The 26929-nt window shown below is 44.7% G+C and overlaps 1 protein-coding gene across 3 annotated transcripts in view; it reads right to left on the bottom strand.

Annotated features, from left to right (window-relative positions):
* Auts2 (activator of transcription and developmental regulator AUTS2) overlaps window positions 1–23831 on the bottom strand; it is a 1103484-nt gene extending 1079653 nt beyond the window's left edge. For all 3 annotated transcript variants that reach the window (XM_057763815.1, XM_057763817.1, XM_057763816.1), the window contains exon 1: window positions 22160–23831. In XM_057763815.1, the coding sequence (XP_057619798.1) occupies window positions 22160–22468 (309 nt within the window). In that variant the 5' untranslated portion in view covers window positions 22469–23831. The remainder of the gene's footprint in view (window positions 1–22159) is intronic.
* Between the last annotated feature and the right edge of the window lie 3098 nt (window positions 23832–26929).

Here is a 26929-nt window from a genome sequence, read left to right as displayed (position 1 = left end):
GCTAACTGCCGAGTGCTATAACCAGTTTCCGTTCCTTTGTGCACACAGGAATATTTATTTAATCAATGTACTGTAACAAAACAAGCCTCTGGTGTACTTTTGGAAAGACAGAAAGCCATTCAGAACAGGGGTGATTGGAGTCGTGTCACCTGCTCAGTGAAAGTGGCCATCACCGCGATGGGGGTAGAATGGAACAGAACAGCTCTTAACTGACAGAGGGCACAGGCCTGCCAGCAAGTACCAGGTCACCACAGCCAGCAGCTGTGGCCTGCACTCTCCCTGCACGCAGCTCTGATTCCTCTACAGAAAGCATCCCCCTCCAAAGAAAACAAACAAGCAAGCCTGCTATTTAATAACAGCCGCAAGTTCTTCCCCTGAGAACCTGATGATTCTTCAGTCAGGGGGAGAAAAAAACAAATTAGGAAGGAAATCCAGGCAAATTCCATTACCTTTGGTTTTAAGTGCTCAAAGTGGAATAGAATAAAGGAGATTATTCACGGATGGACAGGGAAGAGGGAGAAACTCTTTCTTTCATTTTTGTTAGCCGATAATCTACCTTTCATCGTGTACCAGATAAAGATACTTGGCTGATCAGACATGTTTACTAAATTACCCAGGCAGGAAAGATAAGATTCATTTATTTAATAGAGTCATAGCTGCCATGGCTGGTTATCTGTCTGTACAGATTTCTCAAAACTATTACAGGGATATTTTCAGTGAATTAGATTTCTAAAAGGACAAATCACAGAGCCAAATTTTGATATATGCTCTGAGTATTCGTAGACAAGTCACTATCAGGCTCTAATTGAAGACTGAAGCAAAAACACAAACAATAAAAAACTTCACAACACTCACAAGAGTGATTAAGAACCAAGGACAGAAAAAGTAATGTTTGTACCATCTGTACTTTATTGTACTTTACGGTATTATCAGCCTTTTACATACGGTCCTTGTTTCTCACAAGGTAAGGAGTGGAAGAGGGAATTTGAGGAGCATAATAAATATCCAAATGTTTTTCAAGTGGGGGGTAGCACCTGTGTGAGTATAAGCAAAGAACAGAGAGGAGAATATGGGGTGTCCTGCTTTATCACATGCTACCTGTAAGGAAGGAAAGGCCTCCAATCTCAGGCACCACAGCTCTGGGATACAGACACGTGCAGCTATGCCCAGATTTATACACAAGTGCTGGAGATACAAATTCACACCCTCATACGTGTGCCGCCAGTCTCCAAAAATACAGTGGAGAATCAAGCGAGAAGGCAGCCCAAGTCAACCTCTATACAAGCCCTCACAGGCAAGCGCGCTCATCGAACACACACAAAAAGCAATTATTGCAAACCACTGCCATTATCATTACCCTAAGAAACTCAAAACTGCTCTCTACAATAATGATTCCAAAACAAACAATGACTCTTCTGTACAGAAGCTTGCTATCAAAGAAGTCTTGAGAGGGACAGAGTGTTTGACTGATGTGAGAGAAGCCCTGGAACAGGACATCTGTATATTTAATAGACTGGGGTACAGATGTGCATGTGCATTTGAACATCATTGCACAAAGCAAAACCTGTAAGCCGCAACAGTGTGAAGCCATCCAATCCAGATTCTCCATGCCCAAAATGGGTAATGGGGAGAAAAATTATGTGGGAACGTTATACAGAAGCTTCAAAGGCTGAAAGGGTAGTCCCCACCACATTCAAAGTGCCCGGCCACGGCTTTCAGTAGGCATTTGTCTCACAATCACATCTACCCTAAAAGGAAGCTGCTAAGTTATGATCACTATGTAACTCCTGCAGGAACCCCCTCCTGCAAATTTAAGAATAGAAACTGTGAAATCAAATTAGTTGTCTGTGGCCACATGGGACTCTGGGTCACTGGCAAAATCCTGAGCATGTGCTCTCTCCCACAACACAGCCTGGAAGCCTGCTCCAGTTTTCATCACCACACAGAGGAAGAGTTCTGATTTCCAGACTGGTGACAAAACTCAGTAAGAAACCGCGGCTGGTTCTTTCTAACCCCAGGCAAAACTCAAATCCACAATCCTCCCCAGTTCCCACTGAGGCCCCCAGGTAGGGTTAAATTCAATCCACATCTCCCCCTTTCAGATTCAGATTCACTGGTTGAGATAACCACACTAATCTGGGTAGGAAGCAAAGCAGCAAACTGGATTTTGCTCTCAGGCAGACCAAGGCAACTAGGATTCAAAGGCAGAAAGAGCCCTACCCTGGGGCCTTTTATCTGAGAGCACAATCGCTAAACCAGGATAATTTGTTTTAGAATACCAGAGCACTTGTTTTTAAAACAAAACATTAGCCGAGAAAAGAGGTCACAACAAAAGGAATCAAAAGAAAAAAACAAACAAAAACAAAACAAAAAAGCCAGAATGATGGAGATTCTGAAAACACCCCAGAAATGAGGACAGTTCTTCCCTCCCTCTTCTCAAATCGTATTAGATAGACAGTCCCTAACTGGAACTGGAGTTCGCAAATAGCTGGCACTGTCTTTCTAATTTAAATTAGTTGCTTCCCAACTGAGGTTCAAGATAAAAATAAAATTAAAAGAACGGTTATGAGCCCATGCAAAATTCAATCCTGAGGGTGACTCCTTTGTTTCACCTAAATACCTTTCACCTACTTTTAAGAAAGCCTACCGAAGACTGGAAAGACACCTCGATAGATCAAAACAAAATTTCTAGCACCTTCTCCTTATGTCCAGAAAAGAGGTGGGAGGCAATACTTGGCTATTTTAATCTAGTGCATCCACAAGGGTACAGGTGACACAAATTAAGTTTATAAAATTAAGCTTCAGTTATATGTCTGAAATATTTTTAAATGGCAGCAGTCCAGCCCAGTGGGAAAGCGATGGCCTATATATTAGGAAGCCTGGCCTCTGTGGCTCTGCCTTGCCTCTACCAACAACTCACTAGGTCATCCACAACTATCAGAGAACATAACACTCTACGTAACAACCTTAAGTGTATGACCACCTTTAAACTCAGGGAGTGTAGTTAAAGCCTTAGTAGTTGGTTTTAATCAGAACAAAACTCTTTAATGCTTTAATTCATTTTAAATTCCATTATGCAGTTTAAACATTGAAATCAGGCTCTGTGGCAGAAATGTGTGGACTCCAGCAACATGCTGGGCACTTTTTATGTTAGGTGTAAACTTTGTGACCTGTTTCTTTCCCTATGAACATGAATCCAGTGTGAGGATAGCATGAGTTGACATTAGCAGTCAGGGTGATACCTGGCCCCCAGCAGGCACTCAATTAACGTAGGCGCATCTATTCTGGCCTGAGGGCAAGAAGAAAAGGTGGCCAAGTGCATTCATTTCCTATTCCTTCTGATCAAAGGAAAAATAGATCTTGTATTTCTAGACATGAATTCCGGTGTAATCCTCTTTTTCATGAATCCCAAGACTCCTTTCCCTTATTCCCAAGCCTGTTGATTCAGGTGTTTGTTCAGTACTGGACGCTATTCACCTGCAGACACAGTCCCTTAGGATTCACAGATTTCTAAACCCACCAGGAAAGCCTACACTAGAGAAACAGAATGTGTTCGTCCCTTTTAATCAGCGGTTCTCAGCCTTCCGAATGCTGTGACCCTTTAAGACAGTTCTTTATGTTGTGGTGACCCCCACCATAAAATTATTTCTTTGCTACTTCATAACTGTAATTTTGCTACTGCTATGAATTCAAATGCAAATCTCTGACATGCAACCCCTATGAGGTAGTGACCCACAAGTTGAGAACCCTTGCTTTAAATCGTGAAAACAAGAGGGGCTGGCACCCTCTCTTTTACTGCATCGTGAATTCAAAAGCTACTTCAGGAACTCAAATGCAAATAAAACAACAACATATTCTTGTTTTTATTACTATTATTATTTTGTCGTATTTTGAAAAGCCCACATGTACAAAGTGTTATATATACATGTTGAGTTTGTCTTTCCTCTCTGGTCAAGAACCATGCCCAAGGCTGAGGAGGTGGTTCAGATGGCAAGGTGCTTGCTTGCCTTGCACATCTGAGAACATAAATTCAACATGCAGAACCACATTTTATTAAGCCAGGGATGGCAGTATTCACTTATAATCCCAGTACTGGGGAGGCTGAAAGAGGAGGATCCCCAGTGAAAACTGGCTAGCCAGTTTGGTTCTAACATTGAATTCTATCTATGTAACAGTGAAAAGTCACACACCAACCGTATACAACCTATACACCAACCGTAACAACAACAAAAATAAATGAAGATCCAGAAAGAAAATTGCATCAACTGCTGTCTACTTCTTATATTTAAGCCAAAGGCTTTAAGAACTTTTCACTCATGTCTTCTCTCCAGCATTCCGTTTTCTTCCCAAAATCTGTTTGATTGACTGACTCAAAACATCACCTTTGAGGCATTCACGGTAGCAGAGGTATTCATCAGTACCCAATTTCCCTGGACTGCTAGGGACGGCTGGGACAGATGTAAAGCTTCACTTCCAATTAAGTCTTCCCCATGGAAATAACCTAATAGCCTTGCCCAGAAGAGAGCCCTACAGACTTTCACTTTCTGCCCTCCTTTCCCTCAAATGTACTGAGTGTGCAGGTAGATTGGGAGCTTCTACCTCACAGAGAAACCAAATGTTTTTCCCTCAGCATCTTCCCTAAGCCTGAACCTTAACTGTGTATCATCCTCACAATAGCATAAAATTCAACTCATTCCCAAAGTGTCCTTGCAAGCTCTAGAGCCCCATGCTTAGCTTGTTTAGAAGGAAACGTACCCTGAAAACATTTGCAACCAAACCCTCAGAATAAGGGAAATATAATCTAGGGGCTGCAGAGATGGCTCTATGGTTAAGAACACTTATTGTTTTTTCAGAGGACCTGAGTTCGATTCCCTGCAGACACACACGGTGGCTCACAGCTATTTCTATCTCCAGTTCTAGGAGAACCAGTGCCCTCTTCTGCCTTCTGGCACTGAGTATACAAACACTGCATAGATACACTGCAGGCAAAATACCCATCCACTGTATTTTTTCAGTAAATTAAAAAGAATGATAACAAACAAAAAAAAAAAGAATCCAGATAACTTTTCCTTCCTTCCAAAGATTCTCACCCTAATTATGAAAACAAGGTTCTTCTGGTGAACTGAGTGATACCACACAGCTAAAACCACTTCAAGATGATCTTCAATGTCCAAAACCACTCAGAATGTCCCCACAACCCATTATTAATGTCAGACTCCAGAGGCAAACACTAGATTTGATGAAAGACTCCTTTCTGTTAGTCGTCCTCTTACTCACTTGGCAACTCCCAAGCAGACCCTGAAAACTGGAAGCAGACCACATCCCACAACTGCTGCATCCCTAAGATACCCAAGACAGACTTGGTACACCTTTATCTTATGGCCGACCTCACAGCCGTCTTTCTAGGATCTGACACTGATCCTCTCCATGCTAGAAAGAACTCCTTCCTGGAGACTGGCGGGATGGCTTGACAGAAAGCCCTTGCCACAGAAGCTTGAGAACCTGAGTTTGGACCCCCGATCCCATTTAGAAGCTGAAGGCACACAGTGCATGTGTCTACAATCCCAGCATGACTACCAGGAGATGGAAGGACAATCATAGAGGCTGCAGACCACCTACCCTGAAGTACACAGCAGATAAACAACAAAAAGACTGGGGCCCAAACAAGGTGGAAGGTAAAGGATGACCAATGTAGTGATCCTTTCCACACCCTCTAGAGACTCACTCCTTTAATACGGAAGAACTAGTCGGGACCCACATGGAGCTAAGCAACACACAGGGATGACATACAGCAGGTACAGCATGGGATTCTTATTTTACTCGTTAGAGACTCTTTCCCTCCCTCCCTAACCCCCTTTTCTCTTTCCCCTCTCATGTAAATGACCCCAAATGAAATTACCCCTACACTGATCTTTGTGTTCACATTCAGGAGAATAGAGGTTGAGGGAGAATCCCAGAAAAAAAAAAACAACTCTACAGAAGACACGAACATGTGACGATAACACTCCTGAGACACCAACCTTCTCGTAACGGCAACAAAGCCATAAAATATATTCAGAAAACAAGGAAACAGAGCCTTTACAAATCTGCCACCCAGTCTACCAGTAAGCTGATCCAAGTAAGAGTCATGGTTACAAAGCATGGTGACCTATCCTCTGACATGTAATCTAATCCTTAAACTAAAGACGACTGAGTGTTTTTGCATGCCATGTTTCCTAATGATGCTGTGGCTGTCAGCCTGCTACAGGGGCACTTCTTGGAAAATGGAGGTAACGACAAAGCACATCGTTAGGAAGGCAATTATATGCAGTAGTAACCATTTTACAATGGCCATATGGGCTGTGTTTCAACAACATAATTTCCAGTCAGGACAAGTGGACATATTTCTCTGTGTTCCTAATCCCAGGTATGACATACTAAATGAAATAAATGTGCATCTGAAATATGGGTGGCAGATGGGGAAATCCACACAATGTTACAGTAATGTACATCTGTAATCAGAGAATACCCACTACCCAAGACAGACACCCATCTCTGCTGCCCACCTTCACGGTTTCCTTAATTGGACACATCCCCAAAAGAGTCTAAAAAAGGCACAAGGAGAAGCAAAAGAATGAATTCACAGTCTCTACAAGTCTTAGATTTGAATCAAACTGTAAGGTGACTCAGAATTTGTGGTTTGCACATACGTAAAATCAAAGGGTATGAAATCACCTTTAAACCCTGGGCCTAAAGGTGTGGCTCCTATTGTACCAGATTTTGAGAGTCAGAGTGCATGGGCTGGCTTAGGTATCCCCTGCAATTATAATGTCTAAACAAGTAATTCCACTGTTTTCCCATTTTAGATGTGAAAAGGAGTAACTGTGTACTGAGGTAGCTAGAGAGAGGGGGTTAAAACAGCCCATCTGGAAACACGATGGAGCAAACAGCTTCTTCTCATCAAAGAGAGATACTCTTCTGAAAAGTCAGGCCCCATGAGAATAATGAGGTCAGGATATCTTTCTACTAACCTGTCCTCGATCTGACGGTCATTAGCCAGGTATGAATCCTTTAGTCCTAGAACAGGAACTCAGTAGAAGGGCACCCTAGCCCAGGGGAGCTGAGGATGGGGATTCTCAATAATGTACAGTACTTTATATGCAGTTGGGATTTCCATTAGAATCAATCTAACAGCCAGAGTCATTAGCATACTCTTTGTAGTATAAACAAACCTCAACTGGGTGGAGAGAGAACAATTTGAAAATGTGCTTGGAATAATGAAAGGAAACAATAGCAAGGGAATAATGGACTCTGTCACCAGGTATCTTCCAGAAATAGATATCAAGAAAAGCAAAGAGCTATTTAGTATGGTCTTTCATGAGGGAAGAATAGAGTGCCTGTAGTTTAAAAATAAATAAATAAAATAAAATAAAAACCTAGCACCAGTAATAAGATCTCTTTTATTGTGGACTATCTTCCCAAGAGAAGTAAGTGCCACTTCCTACAGTAGTTTAAAAGCAGGCAAAAATAAAAAAAAATAATAATAATAATAAAACATAGGCCTCTGTTAGTAAAATAAGTTTATATTCACAGAAACCTAGGACAGGCTGCCAATTCCTTCCCAATCTGCTAATGTTATTTAAGGCCAGTTTTAAAGCACAAAAAACAATTAATAAGGCAGAGAGGGAATAACACCACCGACTAGACCACAAGCAAACTATATGAAGCAATTACTCTAAGATTCTAAGATTTTGCTGTTGTGTTGCTTTGGTTTGTCCGACACAGAATCTCACGTATCCCAGGCTGGTCTTGAACTTTCTATGTGGCTGAGGTTGACACTGTACTTCAACTCCCTGTGTCCACCTCCAGAGCACTTGGTTTACAGTGTATACTATCACACCAATGTATGTGGATCCAAGCCAGGGTCTTCTGAATGCCAGCCAAGCACCCTATCAAGTGAGATTTCTCCCGAGCCCATAAGCGTCAGCGTTTAAAAAGAAAATGGAAGATGCTCAGTGATCCAGTGGTGCCCTGGATTCCATCTTTAGTTCACAAATGGGGTGGGGCTGGCGGTCATAAGAAAGACAGGAAGAAGACAGACAGGAAGTCAGAAAGAAAACAACTTCCCAAACAATTAGGTATGTGGTATACATAGAAAATCCTTTATAACCAAGGATAGTTTTCATCAACAGCAAGGGGAACAAACGTGGTTTCTACCAGAGACCCACTGAGGCTCTCACAAAAAGAGTCCAGGCAGGCGGATCTCTGTGAGTTCGAGACCAGCCTGGTCTACAAGAGCTAGTTCCAGGACAGGCTCCAAAACCACAGAGAAACCCTGTCTCGAAAAACAAAAAAAAAAAAAAAACACAAAAAGAGTCCGGATTTTTTTTAAAAGAAGTGTAAAAGAGTGAGGAGCCTAGCCCTTCAAGTCTGCCATAAACTGCTGCCGTTCCTGGTCTTGGATGAGCTGACGACCTCCATCAACTGTAAACCAGCCATCATTCCTCTGTCCACAGCGTCATCCTAGCGCACAGTGAATGTGAAACTGCGAACACAATGCCTGGCACGGAGCAGGCACTACAGAAGCTCCCTTTTCAAACATGTCTTTTCAAGGTTTCGTTGTTTTAAGAAATAGGTCAACAGTACATAAGCGTCGACTGAATGTCTACTTTACATGGATTACCGAGTGGAGAGAGCAACAATTTTAAGAGCTTTAAAAAACCTCTTAAGGGATGTATGCAGGGAGAATGCTGGGGCTAACAACAGAGAACATAGGGAAATGAAACAATACATTAGAAATACACGGAGAAAATGCTGGCTCTTTTTTCCCGAGTGACCCCCCAGTAAGTCATTACAGCACACAGAACAGGAAAAAGTAGTAGCACTCGAACTTCCCACTGGCTCCCAAAGAAAACCACAAAGCATATCTTGTCTTACTTAATACTTCACAGATTCCTTTAGACTAGGCCCCAAGATCTCAGTCCATAAGAACAGCCTTTCAGAAAGGTGAAATAAAGGTTACCAAAGCTAAACAAATAAATAAACCTCTCTGACTTAATCCATGTCCCAATCTGACTATCAGGAATACAGTGCCACTAATAACATTATTATCATCTGTGATTCTGAACACAGGTAACATTTCAGTTAAATGAATCACAGCCTGATGACCTGAATCCCATCTCCAGGATGTGCATGGTGGATAGAGAGAACTGACTCCTGAAATTTGTCTTCTGGACCTCTGTGTGCACATTCAAAGATGGACACGGACACACACACAAAACACACTGGGGGAGTATATAAAGGTAATGTTAAGAACTTTTAACAGATGGGTTACATTTTGAAGTTAGAATGACTCAAGATGGAAAACAGCATTTCCAAAAACAAACTTTAAGTGGTCAAGGAACCTAGGGAAATATCCCAGTGGGGAGAGCACTTGTACAAGTTCAAATCCCCAGTACCCGAGGTGACCACAGACACATCTACTCCAGTATTGTGGTATTTCTGCAGCTTGCTGACTCCCAGCCTAACTCCAGAGTAAGCGAGAAAGAGACCCTGTCTCAAAGGAATGGACGAGACAAAGATTGGTAAAGCAGGACACCCAACACCTTTCTCTAGCATCTATACGCATATAAGGCATGCGCACGTGCTCACACGCACGCACACACTTGTGCATTCACTTTACATACACCAATACACCCAAAATTTAAATTATCAAATTAGTGGTCAAGGGAGACATACATCCAAGTGGGGAGATGGCTTTTGATACTCTCAGGTATTACGTAAAACAACTTTCAACCACAGAAACACACTATACTTCAATGTCTTAAAACCATTATTTTCTTTGCACTGGAGCTCACCTAGAACAATCTGGTCCATTTCAGTGTCAGGCTAATGAAACCTTTTAAATTAAACAACACAACTCTCTGACTGAGCAGGTTTCAACATTCAGGTGTGAAATCTCACCTCCCAGCACTCAGGCTGAATTATCCCCTAGCCTCTCAGCGGTGATTATCATCTGCTCCCTCGCCTAGGTAGCTCTCAGCTAGCATGTATCCTCTGAGGCTCACATCTGGAAATAAAAACCCCCTCTGGGGGCCTCCTATGCTCTGGGAGTGATAGGGAGAAGAAAAACAAGAACTTCATGCTGGTGGAGACAATTTCTGAAAATACCTTCCTTTTTTTTTTTTCTTTTTGACACACAGTGTAAAAGCAAATTGATAAAATGAAACCCTTATGTCACCACAGTTAGGGGCAATTTTTTTAATAGAGTAAATTAAAATAGACTGTTCATCTAGAGGTCAGCTTCTTCCATTTACACAAATTCCAAAAATTTAGTAAAGGATATTTCCTTCAGTTGAGAGGGCATAATTAGGCGTTTTTGATTAGAGCATTTTCCTCCCGTTTAACAAGATATTACAGATGTCCTCGACTTTCCTAGTAACCAGACAGCCCTGCTTTTGGCATCCTTACAATTTTAAGACTGAACTGTCATATAGAAAAATTACAGCTAGGGTGTCTCTGTACAGTCATGACTCTGAAGTGGTTATGACATGCCCGGACTCCCCAATGGAACAGATATGGAAATCATATTCCATAATCATAGCCACAAGTCCTCCTTAGCGTGCACTTGGAAACCAAGCTCTGAGATCTGAATGACAAGGGCTTATTCTAATCACCATCAATTACTGCTGGAAGCACCAACACCAAGTGAGGTATGAAACCTGAACAGAAAAATGAAACGCTCACAATCACTTCCTTCCAAGGGTGCAGGAACACATGAAGAGGTGCGACCCAGAGAAAGCCATGCAACAAACATGGTGCAACGGTTAGTTATTGTTGTTTTTTAGAGATTTGTTTTTATCGTTTTTAATTGTGTGTATGTGTCTGGGTATGTGTGTATGCACAGGTGCTTTCAGAGACCACAGGTGTCCTGTCCCCTGGAGCTGCGGTCACAGGCAGTTATGAGCTGTACAATGTGAGTACTGGGAACTGAACTCAGATTCTGGCAAGAACAGCAATCTCTCTTAACCACTGAGCCATCTCTTTTCAGTTCCCCGGGATTAGTTTTTAACTACCATCTTGCTACCACCAAGAATCACCTGAGAATAACATTTTCCTCCTGGATTTTGAGGAATTATCTAAATCAGGATGGACTGTAGGAAGATTCACCTTGAATGTGGGAGACATCACTGCCTAGGCTAGGAGTCCTAGGTCGGTAAGAGTAAAGAAAGCTAGCCGAATGCAAGCAAGCATGTGTGCATTTGTTTCTCTCTGCTCTCAACTGTAGACATGGTATGCCTAGATCACTGAAATCCACGCCACTGTGACTTCCCTAATGATAGACCATAACCTGGAATTGTAAGCTAAGTCAATCGTTTCCTCTGAGTTGCTCTTTGACATTTTGGTTGTGAGCCTAGCCTTTAACGGCTGAGCCATCTCTCCGGTCCCCCTAAGTTGTTTTTGGACAGGGTGTTTCATCACGGCAACAAAATAAAACTAGAACATGTGACGACCAAAATCCCAACTTCCCTGCAGAGAGACGGAACACTATGCTTGGTAAAAAGGACTCATTTTTCACAGCAAGATTCCCCCTGACATCTGATCCAATTTACAAAAATTCGATTTATACCAATTTTGTCAACAGATCAGTCCGGGGAACATAACTAGAGATAGGTCTGCATTTTAAACGGGAGGCAAGGCCTCTCTGATTGAAGTTCAAACTCAAACATCCTGGTTTAACAACTCCATTAATGACATTAAGCACAGATCTAAAGATTACTCGGCCCCTTTATCAGTCGCATGTGTTATTTATGGGACAACCTATCAATCATGTCTTCCTCTTATTATTTCCTACATTCTGGTCCTAGGCTATTTGGTCTGCCAAATTAATACATTCCATCATTGCTGCAAATCTAAACAATGCTTGGTAAAAGATTAATAAAATAGTTGGGCTCTCTGCAACCACATACACACCCAGAGAGATTCATCAATGTCTTTTTATTTGCATATCTGGCTGACTGCCCCTGCAGCAAATAAGAAAGGCGCAAAGCACAGGTATGCTGGATTCTGGTTTGCATTTAATTCAGGGTGTCAATCTGCTTCTGTTTTAATTACATCCATCTTGATATGTTATTACAATCCCATGAAAACTTCTTTTCATTATATGAATGGTTATAAACATACACACATAACAAACAGTTGTTATAAATTTCCTCCTTCAGCAATAAACAGACTAGACGCCTTAGCCAGCACATCACATGAATCTTGTATTTTGAGTTCTTCAAAAGAAAGTTTGAATCTTCATCTCAAATACATACCAAAGTTCTGTTGTATATATTCTGTTACCAGTGTTAACGGAACTGCTCTAAATTTACCCAGGTTACAGTCTGAAGAAAATAAATTAATCCCCACTCAAAAAAAAAATAAAAATGTTAAAGTAGGTCACAACAACTCTTAAACCCAAGCAATTATCTTTCCACTGGACACTGCAGAATGAGAAGCCTCATAGTATCACTGTAATCGTTTTGTTTTTTCTTAATATTTTCATTACAGGAGGGTGGGAAAGGATTATTTTTTTTAACACACCTATAGAAAGGGGAAATAAATCTCAAGGTAATATGCTACTGTGGGAGTGTGTGGGATGGGGGAAAACATTTTTAAAGGTTCTTTATATTAAATAACAAACAAAATATCATTAAGGAAGAAATAGGATGCTCCATGGGTGTCCCTACTGATTTTTGTTTTTAAAATCTTTCTTATGGGATATGGATATACCTCAATTGGTGGACTGTTTACCTGCCATGCACAAAGCCCTAGGTTCAAGCTCCAGCAACATATAAACTAGGGTTGGTAGTGCACACCTTAACGCCAAAACTCAAAGTAAGTGCAAGAGGATCAGGAGTTCAAGGTCATCTTACACAGAAATGTCTAGGCCAGCTGGGGCTACTGAGGCCCTGACTTAAAAAACAGAACTTTCTTTCCTAATTCCCAGTCCTTGCACTCACCAACAACAAGGGAAAATAGTCTCCTAGTTTCATTGAGGAACAGCTGGGACCTTTAACTCCCAATGTGATCTGGAACAGATCAGTTAATCCTTGAGAGCCGGTTCCATTTGCAAAAAAAATGAAGGGCAGAAAGAACTTTACCACTAGGGACATTGTCTGTGCAAAGAACACCAATGTTCTTCAGAAGCACAGCCTCCAGATGTGGCGTAAAATGGATCCAAACTCAGGACAAGGTTAGGCCCTAATTTTAGGATAATTCCTCCTAAAGATTGAGCTCTGCACATTACTCTCAAAACTAATTTTCTAAAGTAACTGCAGAGAACACCATATCAAGAAGTAAAGAATTTACATACACAATCACCAAATTCTTGCCAACTACAGAAGAAATGAGTGGGGTGTGTGTGTGTGTGTGTGTGTTTTCCCCCTTCATTTTTAACTATGGGAAGTGGTTCACTAAATTAATAACCTTTAGCCAACGGTGGCAAAGACACTAAAAGCAGGGTGGAGGGGTATCATGTGTGGTGTCCCACACCTTTGATCCCAGCCTTGGGAGATAGAGGCAAGTGAATCTCCGTGAGTTTGAGGCTAACTCGGTCTACATGAGGAGTTAAAGACTTGCTGGGGCCACAGAGTGAGATCCTGTCTCTGGAAAAACAAGATGGGGGAAGAAGGGAGGGGGAAGAAGGGAGGGAAGAAGAAAGAAGAAGAGAAACACAGAAGGGGGAAAAGAGAAAGAGGAATAAACTTTATTTTTCCAGCATAACAACTTGGGATAGCTATAGTACTGAGTGATGTCTATTAAGGCCCTTTACGTTCTAAAATATCACAACCCTCCCTCAGAAACTACAAATACCCAAAATAAGGGTTGTTTTGTGGTTCCAAAGGGTAAGTGTAGGGACAACAAGGAAAATGACATTTCCCACTTATCACTACAACTTGACCCTAGCAATGGTTTATTTTAGGATTCAGAGTTTAGCTGCAGTTGGAAGTATCAGATCTCGGCCTCACAACCAAGGGTCACAGTCTCTGTTTGTAGGTGGTGGCACAGTTACTACCTACTACACAGTACTTTCAGGAAGAAGCTCTGCGGATGAAACTTAATCCTCACCCTTATTAGCCATTACTGTCACTCATGAACACTATAAACTTCCTCCTTCTCCTCTGTGGCTCTAATTCTTACTGCACCCAGGTTTTACCAAAGTCCTGATACCAAGAACATATGCCACTATGAGGTTCAGGAACAAGCCAGAATGACAGTAAGTAGTAAATATTTATCAGTGAAACCCTGTCTTGAAAATAAAAAACAAAATAAATAAGTTAATAAATATTTTGTATGTATTTAGCATGTATTAGTTTGATATGAACCAAGATCACAAGTATAAACTAGAACAGCACAGGCAACTCTCTAACCCACAGTTAATAATACCAGAGTACCTCAGATGGTCAATGCTCAAGTAACGAAAACTTAGGAATGCTAAGGTTTTGACATTTCAGTCACAACTTCCCAGACACTTTCCATTTTATTATCTGCATTCCTACTTTTGATGACTCTATTTCAGTGAGGGGAAGGAAGCAGGAAGCAGGGAGGTAGAGTGGGTCGGGTGGTGGGTAAGGCAACTGGACCCTGAAATCAGCCTATGAAAGAAATAAGCATTTCACATGAATTCAAGTTCCAGGTCCCCTTAAAAGTACATGGAATTGGAGACTTAAACAAGACATAGAAGCCTGCATTGACACAGACCCTTCCTAAGTAAGAAAAAGCCGAAGGATAATATAAAACCACTCATTCCCACCTGCAGCTACTAAAAGCAACGGGGGGGGGGGGGGGGGGACACACGGGGGACCGACCAACCTATTCTTTGTGACCCTGCAATGGTGCTTACTGGCTGATACTGAGAAAAGAAAAAACAAAAAACTATCCCTTGTTCTGCAGGGGGACTTAAATGATGTGAAGAAATAATTCAGAAGGGGAAAGAGGACACACTTTAGAGCGTCCCTCATAAATTCTTCTAAGTCCCTACTTCTAGAGGGACTGGGTGCACCGACATAAGACCTACGTTCATGACAAAGTTTGAGGTGATGTATTAGAAGTGCTTCTGCCCTCGCTAACAATACCTCCCAAACTGTTTTTTTTTTTTAGGTCCCCCGGGCTTGATTTTTTACCTAACTTCTTCAGTCTTCTTTCTGATTTCTACAGTTTTGAATCTACTTGAGATTTTCATGTTGCCATCAAATAAGAGACTGCTATCCTTTTACCAAGTGATTTTCCTAAATCTATAGCATACTGGATGTAATCCCAAGCTTGGAGTGCAAGGGAAGTGTTAAAAAGATGTTACTTCTTCACTTCAATATAGTGAAACTACACTTAGTGTATTGTAAATATACACTATCAGGACAGGGTAAAATGACTGAAATTCACCCTCAGCAGCTATGCACACCCATATGTACCTGTACACACACATACACGTGCGCGCGCACAAACACACGCATGCACACACACTGCAGCTTTCATCAGGAAGACTTCCAAATCCCACACAGTCCTTGGGACCTAGATTATTACACGATCTAATCCCAACAGTCGTTTTCTGTGTGTGAGTACTTTCTAATCTTAACAACGTTCTTTCAAACTAAATAATCACTGTTTATTTTCAACAGTGTAAGAAAAAAAAAGTTTTATATACAAGAGTCCCAGAATCTGTCACAACAAACTACTCAGGGTTTGTTTTGAACTCCCTAAATCAAATGCTTTGTTTGTTTGTTTGGTGCAATGCTGGGAGACTGAACCCAGAGCCTTGCACATGCTAAGCAAGTACTTTACCACTGAGTTACTCTCTCTGCCCCCAAACACCATTTTCAACCTTTTTCCAACTAGGTGTCAAGAGAACACAGCTCTCAGAACCTATCACGAACTTCATGGCCCACATTTTTAAGTCTACTGAATCATTTGTATCTTGCCCAAAATGGCTACAGCAGTTAATCTCCACAACTAACTAAGAATAAGAGAGAACCATCCTACCACAGCCTTCCAATTCACCTCACACAAAGCACCCTCCAGTGAATCTTTGCCTCGAAAGAGTGAAATACAGAGTTCAGCAAATATGATTTTTTTAAAAAAAGCTTGTGTTCATTTACACACACGCAATTCACACTTTTCCTTTTTCCATCACTCAGAAAGTCCTCAGATCACAGAGTTATGTACACTGTTCAGAACTGAAATGCTGGGACGTGACCTCTTTCACTCAGCAATCTCACAGCCAAACTTCACAAGGCAGAAAGTGAAACAAGCAAGGAAGACAGCGATCCACGCCTTTCCCTGACACCACGACAGAACGAGAGACGCTCTGACCCTCTGAATTACCACTCTGTGCGCTTTAGCAAGCCAGCTAATCCCAAACCCTTGTTTTAACACCAGTGTCAAATTCCTTTCTCATCCCAACCTTCTTTTCCAGGTGGCTAAAAAGCAGCAATACATGAAACTAGAAGGGACCACAAGGAGATAAAACATACTGGCTGGAGGGCAACTCGTTGGCCTGGGAATCAAGCAGCTGTCACGGTGAGAAAGAGTCTTTAATGAGAACCATTCACCAATGCTCACCTTTTGGTGGGTTGAGAAAAAAATCAGGGAAAAAGCTGACATGAAGCAGAAAAGGGATCAGAAAAAGAAGGGAACATCTCTCTTAATATCTCACCCTCACCTGCCATTCCTGACTTCTGCCATCACCCCCATCATCCTAGCCTCAGAGATCACCAAACTCCAAGATCTGGAATGGGTTCTTTGAGACCTTAAGCCTTTTTCCAGACTGGCTTATGGATATGATGCTGATGACTGCAGAGCCCTGTGGCCAGAGAGATTTGGGAGGTAAGTCACTATCTCCTCCCCCATAGTCCAAATTCACACTCATATAATAAAGACTTTTAATTCTACAAGAACAAGTGGTGCTAAAACATATTTGAAAGCAGATCATCCTGCTTCAGTCTCAAACACAAACTATGAGAAACCTGGAAAAAGCTCTGTTCCTTTCCAGCCTGAGAAATTCACTATAACCTAGTCTCCATCTCTCCATTAACAGAGAAGGGAGGGTAAGGACACTTTTAGAAGGTGGCTTCCCAAGGAGGCACAGACAACTATTTAGAAAGGCTAAGTATGGCTGGTGGGTCTCCTGGTCCCTAACAAGAACTTCACTACTATTGTACACGTTCCTATCAGTCTTCCTCAGCGGCCCCTGATCTTAATCATTAATCACTCAGTGTCTTCTTAATGGTCTTCCCCTGTGTCACCTTCAATATTCCTTTAGAAAGCTCTCCCCTTGCTACTACCTCATCTACCAATCACTACACCCTTCTAGGACCCATCTTTTCCAAGAGGACTTCTCAAGGACTGGGAATGGAGTTCAATTAGTAGACAGTATACACAAAGCCCTGGGTTCAATCCTCAGCACAGCCAAACTAGGAGTTGAGGTACAAAGCTATTTCCCCAGCACTCTGAAGGTGGAAGCAAGAATATCAGAAGTTCAAAGTCATTCTCCACTACCCAGTTTGAAGCCAGCCTAGAGTGCACGAGAACATGCCTCAACACACACACACACACGCACGCACGCACGCACACATGCAATACCTTTTGAACACTTCAACTTTTCTCCCTAAAAGTCTTTAGTTAATATTATTCAAGTGCCTGTTTCAAAATTATTTTGCAAGTGTCAGATGTAAGTTATCAGCTAAATCACATCCTTCTTCAAGACGTTATAAATACTGTAGGCCACTCATGCTACTACTGCCTTGTACATATTAAGCACTCCATAAATATCTGCTGAGTGACACAAAGAACATGATAAACTTAATAAATGAAATTTCGAAAATAAATTACTAGCACCTACTAGACCTAACAGATAAGTCTGTCAAATTCCATCTGACAGAAGACTACTGGCACCTGGGTGAGCCCTGAAGCAGAACCAGGAAGCGAGGGTCAGAGGAAAGCCTGGATGTGACCCTCTACACACCAGAAATGAGCCCTCCCTTTTCTTCAGAACACTGCAGAACCAACAGAGCTCTTGTCTGCATAAGTCTACCAGGGTCATCTTTCTTTGCCTTTGGTCAGCTATACCAAAAGAAACACCAAAGCTACAAAGAGAAATAACTGATTTGCAAAGTTAAATTTACAGCCAGGATACCCATGGCTTCCTAACAGAAACCTACACAATTCTGAAAAGCAACATAGCTGATACACCAGTGCATGCTGTTAGTACCAGGCTGCCAGCATTTCCCATTTATACTTTGATTCCTAGAAGCTACTCTGGGTTTTTTTTAAAAAAAAAAAAAAAAAAAAAAAAAAAAAAAAAAAAAGACACAAATGCCAAGTGGGGTAACACCCCAGCACTCTGGAGGCTGGAGCAGAATTTTACTGAATCTGAAAAGTCAGCCTGTGCTACATACAGAACAAGACCCTGCCCACCCCCCAAAACTGAAACACACATTTAGAGGTTATTTGCCCTCATCTTAACACCCAAAGAGTACCCAAACATGCAATACTGTTTCTAAATGGTACTTCTGCTCCTTAACTGTGTAATGAGAACACACCGCTCAACTTTAGCCTCCTCACCTACCCTCTTATCTTCTATCATGAGACTCTTTGTAATCACACACTTGAACTTCAGGGCACAATTACTCAAGACAAGTGTCCCTGCAGAATATGCAACTACCTCAGCCAGTTTCGCAGCTTATAACATGTGGGAGATGCCAAGCTGCCCTCTGAGCTTCCATCTTCTTAAATAAAAATCTAACCATTGCAAAGAATAAGCATAAAATTACAGGCTGCCATTAGGCTTATTGCTTCTCATCTAGTGTCTGTAAAGCCATAGCTGGTCTGGAAGTATTCATATTCAAATATTCCATTATCAGGAGCTTCTTCATGGAAGGAGGGAGGGAGGGAGGGAGGGAGGGAGGGAGGGAGGGAGGGAGGGAGGGAGGGAGGGAGGGAGGGAGGGAGGAGCGAGCCAACAAGAAGTTACTAAGGACAAAATCTGGGAGTCAGTGTTTCAGTACACAACCTAAGTAGTATGTGATCTACCATCTGCCTGAAATGGCTCTAAACTGGTGTTCTAAATTATAAGCCTGACCGTCCAAGCCAGTGTCTCTGGCTTCTTTATCACAACATCATACCAAGAGCCACCCTGACGATTCATGGCAAAGATTTTTCTCATTTATAAACACAAGCATGTATTCAGAGTAACTCTTGGTATCTGTGACCATTCTTAGCACTTACACACTCCTAGCACACATCCCTATCCAAGTTCATAGTTCAACTGCCGCTTCCCTCATAAGCCTTCACATTTCTTGGTGATGGTTCAGGAAACCTTGCAAGTTTAGTGTAGTGGGCATCAGAGACTCTAGCAGTCATGACAATTTTAGGTTCTGACCAACCGATGTGGACACAGAGTGCTAACAGCCAATACACAGACACACGTACCCACCCCCAACCCCCAACAAAAAAGGCAAATATGGTGACTTTTATCTGTCAATGCATGGTTTTAACAGGTTTATTAACATGTTTTCTAAAAAGACAGAATTGAGCCTCTGAAAATGTGACTGACCAGAATATATAACACTAGAGAACTGTTAATTGACTGAGGAGAGACAATGGTGCTGTGGGGATTTCTTAAGCCATCTGAATCATTTATACGCCAGAGCTTCATACAGAATTATTCACAGGTGCCATCACAGCAGGTCTGCAAGGTGAGAGGGAGCTCAGTGAACTACAGAAGCAGCAGATGTGAAATGCCAGTTGTTGAACCGGGGTGTTGAATGCACTCGAGTTCTACTGTCCTGTCTACTTTCTCATAGGGATTTAAAGTATATTTTTTAAGGTTAGACCCTTTATACCAATGCACCGCTACGTATGTGATTTTATGGTAAACATGAGAGTATCATAGCATTCGGCTAACCAAATTAACCTAGGTTTTAAGTCTAGAGAAGTAGTTGAGACGTCAATTGCAGCACAGAAAGAAATGGTATTCAAGGTACATTTTGAACTTGGTCTCCTTTAAAAATATTAAAGTTTAAAAAAACGGGAACAGGCATATTTTTCTGTCAAAAGATAAAGTCCAACAGTTACTTAAAACACAAAACAAATGCATAACTTACTTCCATCTCCACCTGGCCTTCAACAATGATGATGAGCAGACAGGGGCCCCCTCTTGCTGGCTAAGAGGGGCCACCCAGCAGGGCATGGCAACTACCCAGAGAGCAGAACCACTTCTAAGCAGCTTTTACAAGTTCTTTCCTTCAGCAACCACAGGCAGCCTTGCTGTGCCAAAATCCAGGCAGCATTCTCTTAGGATACATGATGCCTTTTCAATTCCCATTTTAAAACAAGAAAGAGGTCACACTGCAATACCCATCCACCTTTGCAAAGTTATAAAAACCACGGCTATAATCATCCTAAATGGTGACACGCAACACTTAGAAGCCCAGAGATGACCAACTCTAAAACCAACGATTAACTCATGTACCAGCATCAAAATCTCTGGTCACCACCAACACCACTGTCATCTCTGTCCCTTCCTCCCCATCCAGGAGCCACTGGCCACTACCCGCCACCGTCACCCCAGCCACAAGCACTTTATGGAAGTGAACAACTCTGACAGGAAGACTACTGTATTTTTAAAAATACTCAAACTTGAAATCCAAACAAATCTCTAGAACCAACAACCTGAATCTGTAGTCAGTGCATGCAAGAACCAAGCTCTCATTAACAAGGCTTGCTTTGGTCCCTCTGAAACAATACCACAATAACAGCCCGAAAATAAATAAATAAAGGGAAGGGAAAAGTTTCCTCATACCATTATGTCAGGTGCAATGAAAGGCTAGAAACCAACTTCTATCTTGGTTGTGTGCTGGACCAACCCAGCAGAATCTCAAAACCTCCTGTGTGTGATTGTGTGTCTTGAGGGTGGGAAAAGGGAGACAGAGGGGAAAGAAAGCAGTTACATTTATAAAAACCAATGACCAGTCCTAGCACCAAACCAGATTTTCCCAGGCACAGATAGTTTTCTGTGACCCCTGGACAGGCTCCCTCCACTCCTTCCATCCAACAAATACACAAACACACACACCCCAGGAGCCTCTTAGCAGACAGGAAAATGTGCATTTGAAAAATCAAGGCAGCCTGCAGGTGCCTAAGGAATAAAGAAAGACACACAAACACATACACAAAGCAAATCACTTGGGGGGGGCACATACAAAAAAAAAGCAGAGGGACAATTGGTGGCAAGTCCTCCAGCAGTCAGCTAGGATTTTATTCCTGCTTCCTACCAGTCCTCCCTGGTGTACCTTCTTCTGTCCTTCAACTAAATTGCTCATGTATACACACACACACATACACACAGACACACACCAACACACCACATGCAAATGTATGTGTGTGGATAATACTGTCATTAACCCTTTCTGCAATAAAGCCCCATGCAAAATACAGAAAGATATTCCATCCTTTCCTCTTCTCCCCTCCTCCCTCATTTCTCCCAACAAGGAGAAAACGCCCCCTTACCCAGCTTCACCAAAAAAGGGGAGGGGGTGCAGAAAAGCCACAAAACCCTATCAGCCTCTGGTCCCCAGGACATCCAGAAAAGGCATATACTAGACAGCCTCACACACACACACACGCGCGCGCGCGCACACACACACACACACAAGCATGGGAACATATGGCTCTAGAGAAAGCACACAGAGAACCGTCCACAGGCGCCCCAAACCCAAGCAGAGACTTCCACCAGGCAAGAAGCCATGATTGGGGAGGGAGATGAGGAGGAAAGGAGTGGGGGCAGAGCCATCCGTGAAGAAGGGGGGCGCATTGTTGTGATGCCCGAACCCCTTTCTTTCCACCCATCTGTTGTGGAGGGAGGTGGGGGTGCAGAAGGGGGCGCAAGGGAAAGGCAAGCTGGACAAGAACGAAACCAGTAGAAGACCAGACCAGGCACACCGCTTGGCAATTCCCTCCTTGCTGCCTATCTGCCCCCAGCTTCCCCCACACACAACCCCACACCCAACAATAAGACCTCGGCCGAGACAGACAGCTTCGAGCGCGGCGGGGGAGGCAAGAAAACCGGGGTGCAGCCGAGTGGGGGGGTGTCATGCATAAAAGGAAACCATGGGGGGAACGGGAAAGGGGGTCCCCCCCTTACCTCCAGCGCTTCAAAAGTAACAAAGCTGGTCATGGCAAATCCATCAATGATGTCCTCTTCGGCTGAGGTGGACTCTCTGCGCTTCCTCCGCGGGGGTCTGGGCCGGGACGGGGCGGAGGATGGGGGCTTTCCATTGTCTTCCTTGTCGGAGCCCGACGATGAAGCCAGCGAGGGAGCCCGGGTCCGGCCGGTTCCTCCACCGCCCGCCGCACCGGTTCCTAACCCGGCCCGGGAGCGTCTCTCCCGGTCTCGCTGTGATCGCGACCTCCGCTTTTTCCGGAGTCCATGTCCCCGCGTCGGGCCATCCATGGTTCTTTTAACCGCGCCGGGGATCTTCCCCGTTTGCCTACCCGCGCGCCACAGGCTCGGGCCGCGGCCACACACACACACACGACACACACACACCAAGAAGAAAAAAATTGACACCGAGCCCTTCCTCCTGCACGGGCTTTTCCCCTCCAGCCGCGAGGAAGGGCGCGGGGGAGAAGGAGGCTGGGAGGAATAAAAAAAAAAAAAAAAGCTGAAGAAGAAGAACAAGAAGGGAGGGCAGGGGGAAAAAAAGAAAGAAAAAAAGGGGGAAGGGGCGGGGAGTCGGGGAGGGAGGGACTGGGAAGCGAGAGGGCGAAGTGTGGGGCTCCCCTCTGCACCGAGGGTCGGAGATGCCTGCGAACAGCGCCGAGCAAAGTAATGGCTGAACACACAGGTCTCCTTTACAGAGGAAAGGGGGGAAAAAAATAACTCACCAAGCAGGCAATAAATCAGAATAGCGGAATGCTTTGATCAAGAGACTGGGGAAGCCCTCCCCGCGGCCATGCTCTCTCCCCACCACCGAAATCGCCTTGCTTCTCGCTTTCTCTAGAGACCCCTATACCCAATTTAAAAAGAAAAAAGAAAGAAACCCCGAGGTCCGAAAAGGTCACGGTGAAGTGAGGGGTGGGTGGCAATGAACTTCACCCGCCCCCTCGTGCAGGAAAACACCCCACACCTCCTCCTCTCACACACACGCCTCGCAGAAAAACTCACTCCCGGGCTCCCAATTCTTTTTTTAAGAAATGTATCCAAGGGAAGCCAGGGCTGGGGAGCGAGCAGACAGGGGCGAGACCCCCCAGAGAGGGGAGCTTAACCATGCAATCACGAGCGGAGACAGAGGTTGCCGGGGGAAAGGAGGAAGGGAAGGAGGAGGACGCTAGAGCAGTTGTGGGATTTTTTTTCCTTGCCCTTTTTTTTCGGTCTTCGAGGTGGGGAGGAGAAAAAGATGAAAGAAGAGAAGAATTGCAAAGCCTGGCGCGTGCCACCGACCCCCTCCTCACATACACATGCACGCACGCACACACACACACAAATTGTAGGTTTCCCCCCAGCCCCCAGTTCCAGAGGTCAACCTTCCTCCAAAAAAAAAATTTATAAAGGAGGGGGTGAGTCAGTCAATGAGGAAAGCAAAGAGCAGTCTCCAACCCGAGATACACCGGTGTGGTGGTGGTGCCGCCGCCGCCGCCTCTTCTTCTTCGCGTCGCCCCGCCTGAGGAAGAAGCGCTGGGAGATGCCGCTCGCTCGCAGCTAACGCTGCCACAGCCGCCGACGCCAGAGCCCCGAGCCCGAGGGTGCACGGCGTGTCCCTGGGCGGCTGCAGCCAGAGCCCGGGCACGGCCTCATCCTCCGCCCGCCTAGCTCACACAGCGCCCGCTCCTCCCCCTCCGGCCGGCCCACCGCCGCCGCCCGCCTCGGCCCAGCCCCGCGCCCGCCCGCTTGCGGTCTCTCGCTCTCTCCCCCCCCCCCTTCTCTCTCTTGCACGCGCGCTCCAGCTCGAGCGCTCTGGAAGACCGCCCTCTTCGCGCCTCGCTCTGCGCGCGCTCCCGAGGACCGCCCTCCTGGCTCTCCACGCGCTCCCGAGGGCTAACCCCCCCTCCCCTCGCACCTCACTCGGCGCGCTCCCGAGGGCCGCCCCGTCCCGTCCGCGGGCTCCCGGGAACCTCTCACGCCTCACACCCCCCGGGCGCGCTCCCGAGGACCGCCCCTTCCACTCATGCACCACTAGCTGCGCGCTCCCGAGGACTGCCCCTCCCCCTCGCGCCTCACTCTGTCTCCCGTGCGCGCTCCCGTCCCCTTCCTCCCGCGCGCCTCAGGCCCGGCTGGATCACGTGACCCGCCCCCCCCCCTAGTTGTAGAGTGTGGAGAAAGCAAAAAGGCTGAGGGGCTGGCCACCGCTCCACGAGCCCAGGGCATGCGCGCTGGGGCGGCCGGGCCTGCGCACTTGGGGGCGGAAGGGGTCTCCAGAGGCTGTGGGGTATTTGTGGAGGGGTCGGTCACGGGCCGGTGTGGAGTTGAAGTTCGAGGGCATGGAAGCTGCCCCGACATCCCGCCAAACGCACGGAGGACGCTCGCTCGCGCGCACGCGTGCCGGGCACCTTTCTCCGGACACTTGCTCCTGGACTCCCTCATCTCCTGCACTCCTGAAGCTCTTGCTGGGCTAACTCCTCTGAAGTATCTCTAGGTGTTTTCCCTGCGCGTGCCTGTGCGCGCGGAGGCACAGTGCGAAAAGTGCGTGCAGCGGGAGGAGGTGCCAAAGCTTGGCCCCCAAAGAGGGTGCACCTTAGGGACGAAGAGTGAGGGTGCAAGAAGGGCGGCCCAGGGCTGCGTCCAGGCGCAGCGAGACAGCCAACAGGCAAGAGTTGGAAACTTTTCCCCGCCTGCGTGGAGGAACACTGCATGGCTGAGTGCCCCTGAACCCGAGTGTCCCCAGGCCTGTACCTTTCGTCTCCTTGCAGGGGACCCTATGGGGACCTGCTAGCCGCTTTGGAGCTGCCAGAGATCGTACTTGAACCTGGAGTAGGGGACTGATTAGCCCGGGGACGCCCCAACCTGAGGACCCTTTGGACTACAAACCGCAATCCCTATCGCTGCAGGCTTCATTTACTGTTTAGCTGCAGGAGGGTGAAGCGGAGGTGGCTTCCCCACGTTTTCCAGCGCAATGTAACTGATGCTTATAAAAAGTTGTATTAAAGAGCTGACTACAGCCCAGAATCGATCAACCAAAGCGACCAGCCTCTCTGAATAAAATAGCTGTGCGTTTTTCAGGGCACTGGAATTGATCTATACTCACCGACAGCCTTCTCTCAGCAACCTCTTAGTCGCTTTGCATTCTGTCCAAGCATATAAACACCGTGGCAATCACCCCTCACCCCTAGCAGCCCACACTTGGCATGAAGGAAAAGAAAACAAACTGACATTAATTGCTCACAATGAGCCAGGCTCACCGTGTTACAATGCTTTGTACACGATTTCTACTGTTCAGAATCCCAGTCTGCATATAACTGAACTGAAGGTCAGAGGCGGTGGAAGAGAAAAACTAACGTTTCTAAAATAGATGGATGGATGGATTTTTTTTCTTCCACTCAATAGAGATTAGGGCATCACAACTGTAGGTTTGGGGAATACAGTGGCACCCCAAACAGAAGTGCTGGGATCTTAAGTTCTGGCAACTGGGTCTCTTTGTTCTTAACACTTCCAGAGTTAGGGGTTGGTTTCTCATTACTTTGTTTTTAAGTCACACTTCAACTTCCCCGTTTCGGGAACCCGGGACTGTGACTTAATAAAAGTCAGAGTGGTAGATATGGATAGTGGGAGACAAGGCGACAGAAGGAGAGATGAAGTGGAGTGTGAATAAGGCAGGCTTTATGTCTGTCCAGGGGAACAAGCCATTTAACCTTAGGCAAGACTTTTAAATGACTAATTTTCGTATCTTGTGAATCAAAGAAGTTCAATTAAATGTTCAAAAGTTCCCTTTTAAGTCTCCCAAGGCCTTCTCAAACACAAAGCGTCCTTTCTGAATAGATCGTGTGCTTTTTTTTTCCCATAAGAACAGTGATGTGTGATATCTAAACATATTAGGAACAGAGTGCTACCTTCAAAAACTGCTTACCTAAATTGACGGTTGCTGCCCCTGGAGCAGTCTATGTTAACCTCTAGGCTGTTGTTACCTGCACTGGCTGGAACCCACACTGAATATATCAAGCAAATCCTACAAAATAAAGGCTAGTTCCCTGTCATTCACTCCCTGGGCTCACTTTCAGGGTCCATCTTTTTAAGGATATTCTAGTTTTCTTTTGCTGCTGTGATAAAAAAAAAAAAAAAAAAACTCTAAATGAAAACAACTTGAGGAGCAAAGGGTTTATGTGGCTTACACTTTGGGGTCACATTGTATCACTGAGGGAAGTCAGGGCATGAAGCTGGCACGAAGACCACGGAGGAATGCTGCTTACCGCTTGGTCTCTGGCACACTCTCCCTCTTGTAGCTTTGTTACACAACTCAGGATCACCTGCTCAGGGATGGCACCACCCACAGAGGGTTGGCTCTCCCATATCAATCAACAAGCAACTTCCCCACAGACTTGGCAATAGACCATTCTGATCTGGGCAGTCTCCCTCCCATGACTCTGGGCTGTGTCACGTTGACAGCTGAAGCTAACGAGGACGAATGTAAGAGTTGTCCTCAAGGCTGACAGGATTCTAGAAAGCCAGAAACTAGCACTGTGGGTAGAGTCTCTTCGCACAAACTTTGGAGATTGGGTTGGGGAAAGTGTGAAATTCGCAAATATAATAAAAGGCATTATATTAGTGACTTTTCACAGTAGCCCTTGGCAGTTATGTCTTTAAAGAGTAATGTCTAGTGGGGGGGGGGGGGTCGTAAAATACTGTATCCAAGAACCTTGCCTCTGGCAAGAGTAATTTGCAAACGCATTTTGGGATAATGTTTAAATGACTTTTTTTTTC

This window comes from Chionomys nivalis, chromosome 3, assembly GCF_950005125.1.
Source record: "Chionomys nivalis chromosome 3, mChiNiv1.1, whole genome shotgun sequence".
NCBI lineage: Eukaryota > Metazoa > Chordata > Mammalia > Rodentia > Cricetidae > Chionomys > Chionomys nivalis.
The sequence above is the reverse complement of the archived record's forward strand: the minus strand, read 5'-3'. Positions and strand labels throughout refer to the sequence as shown.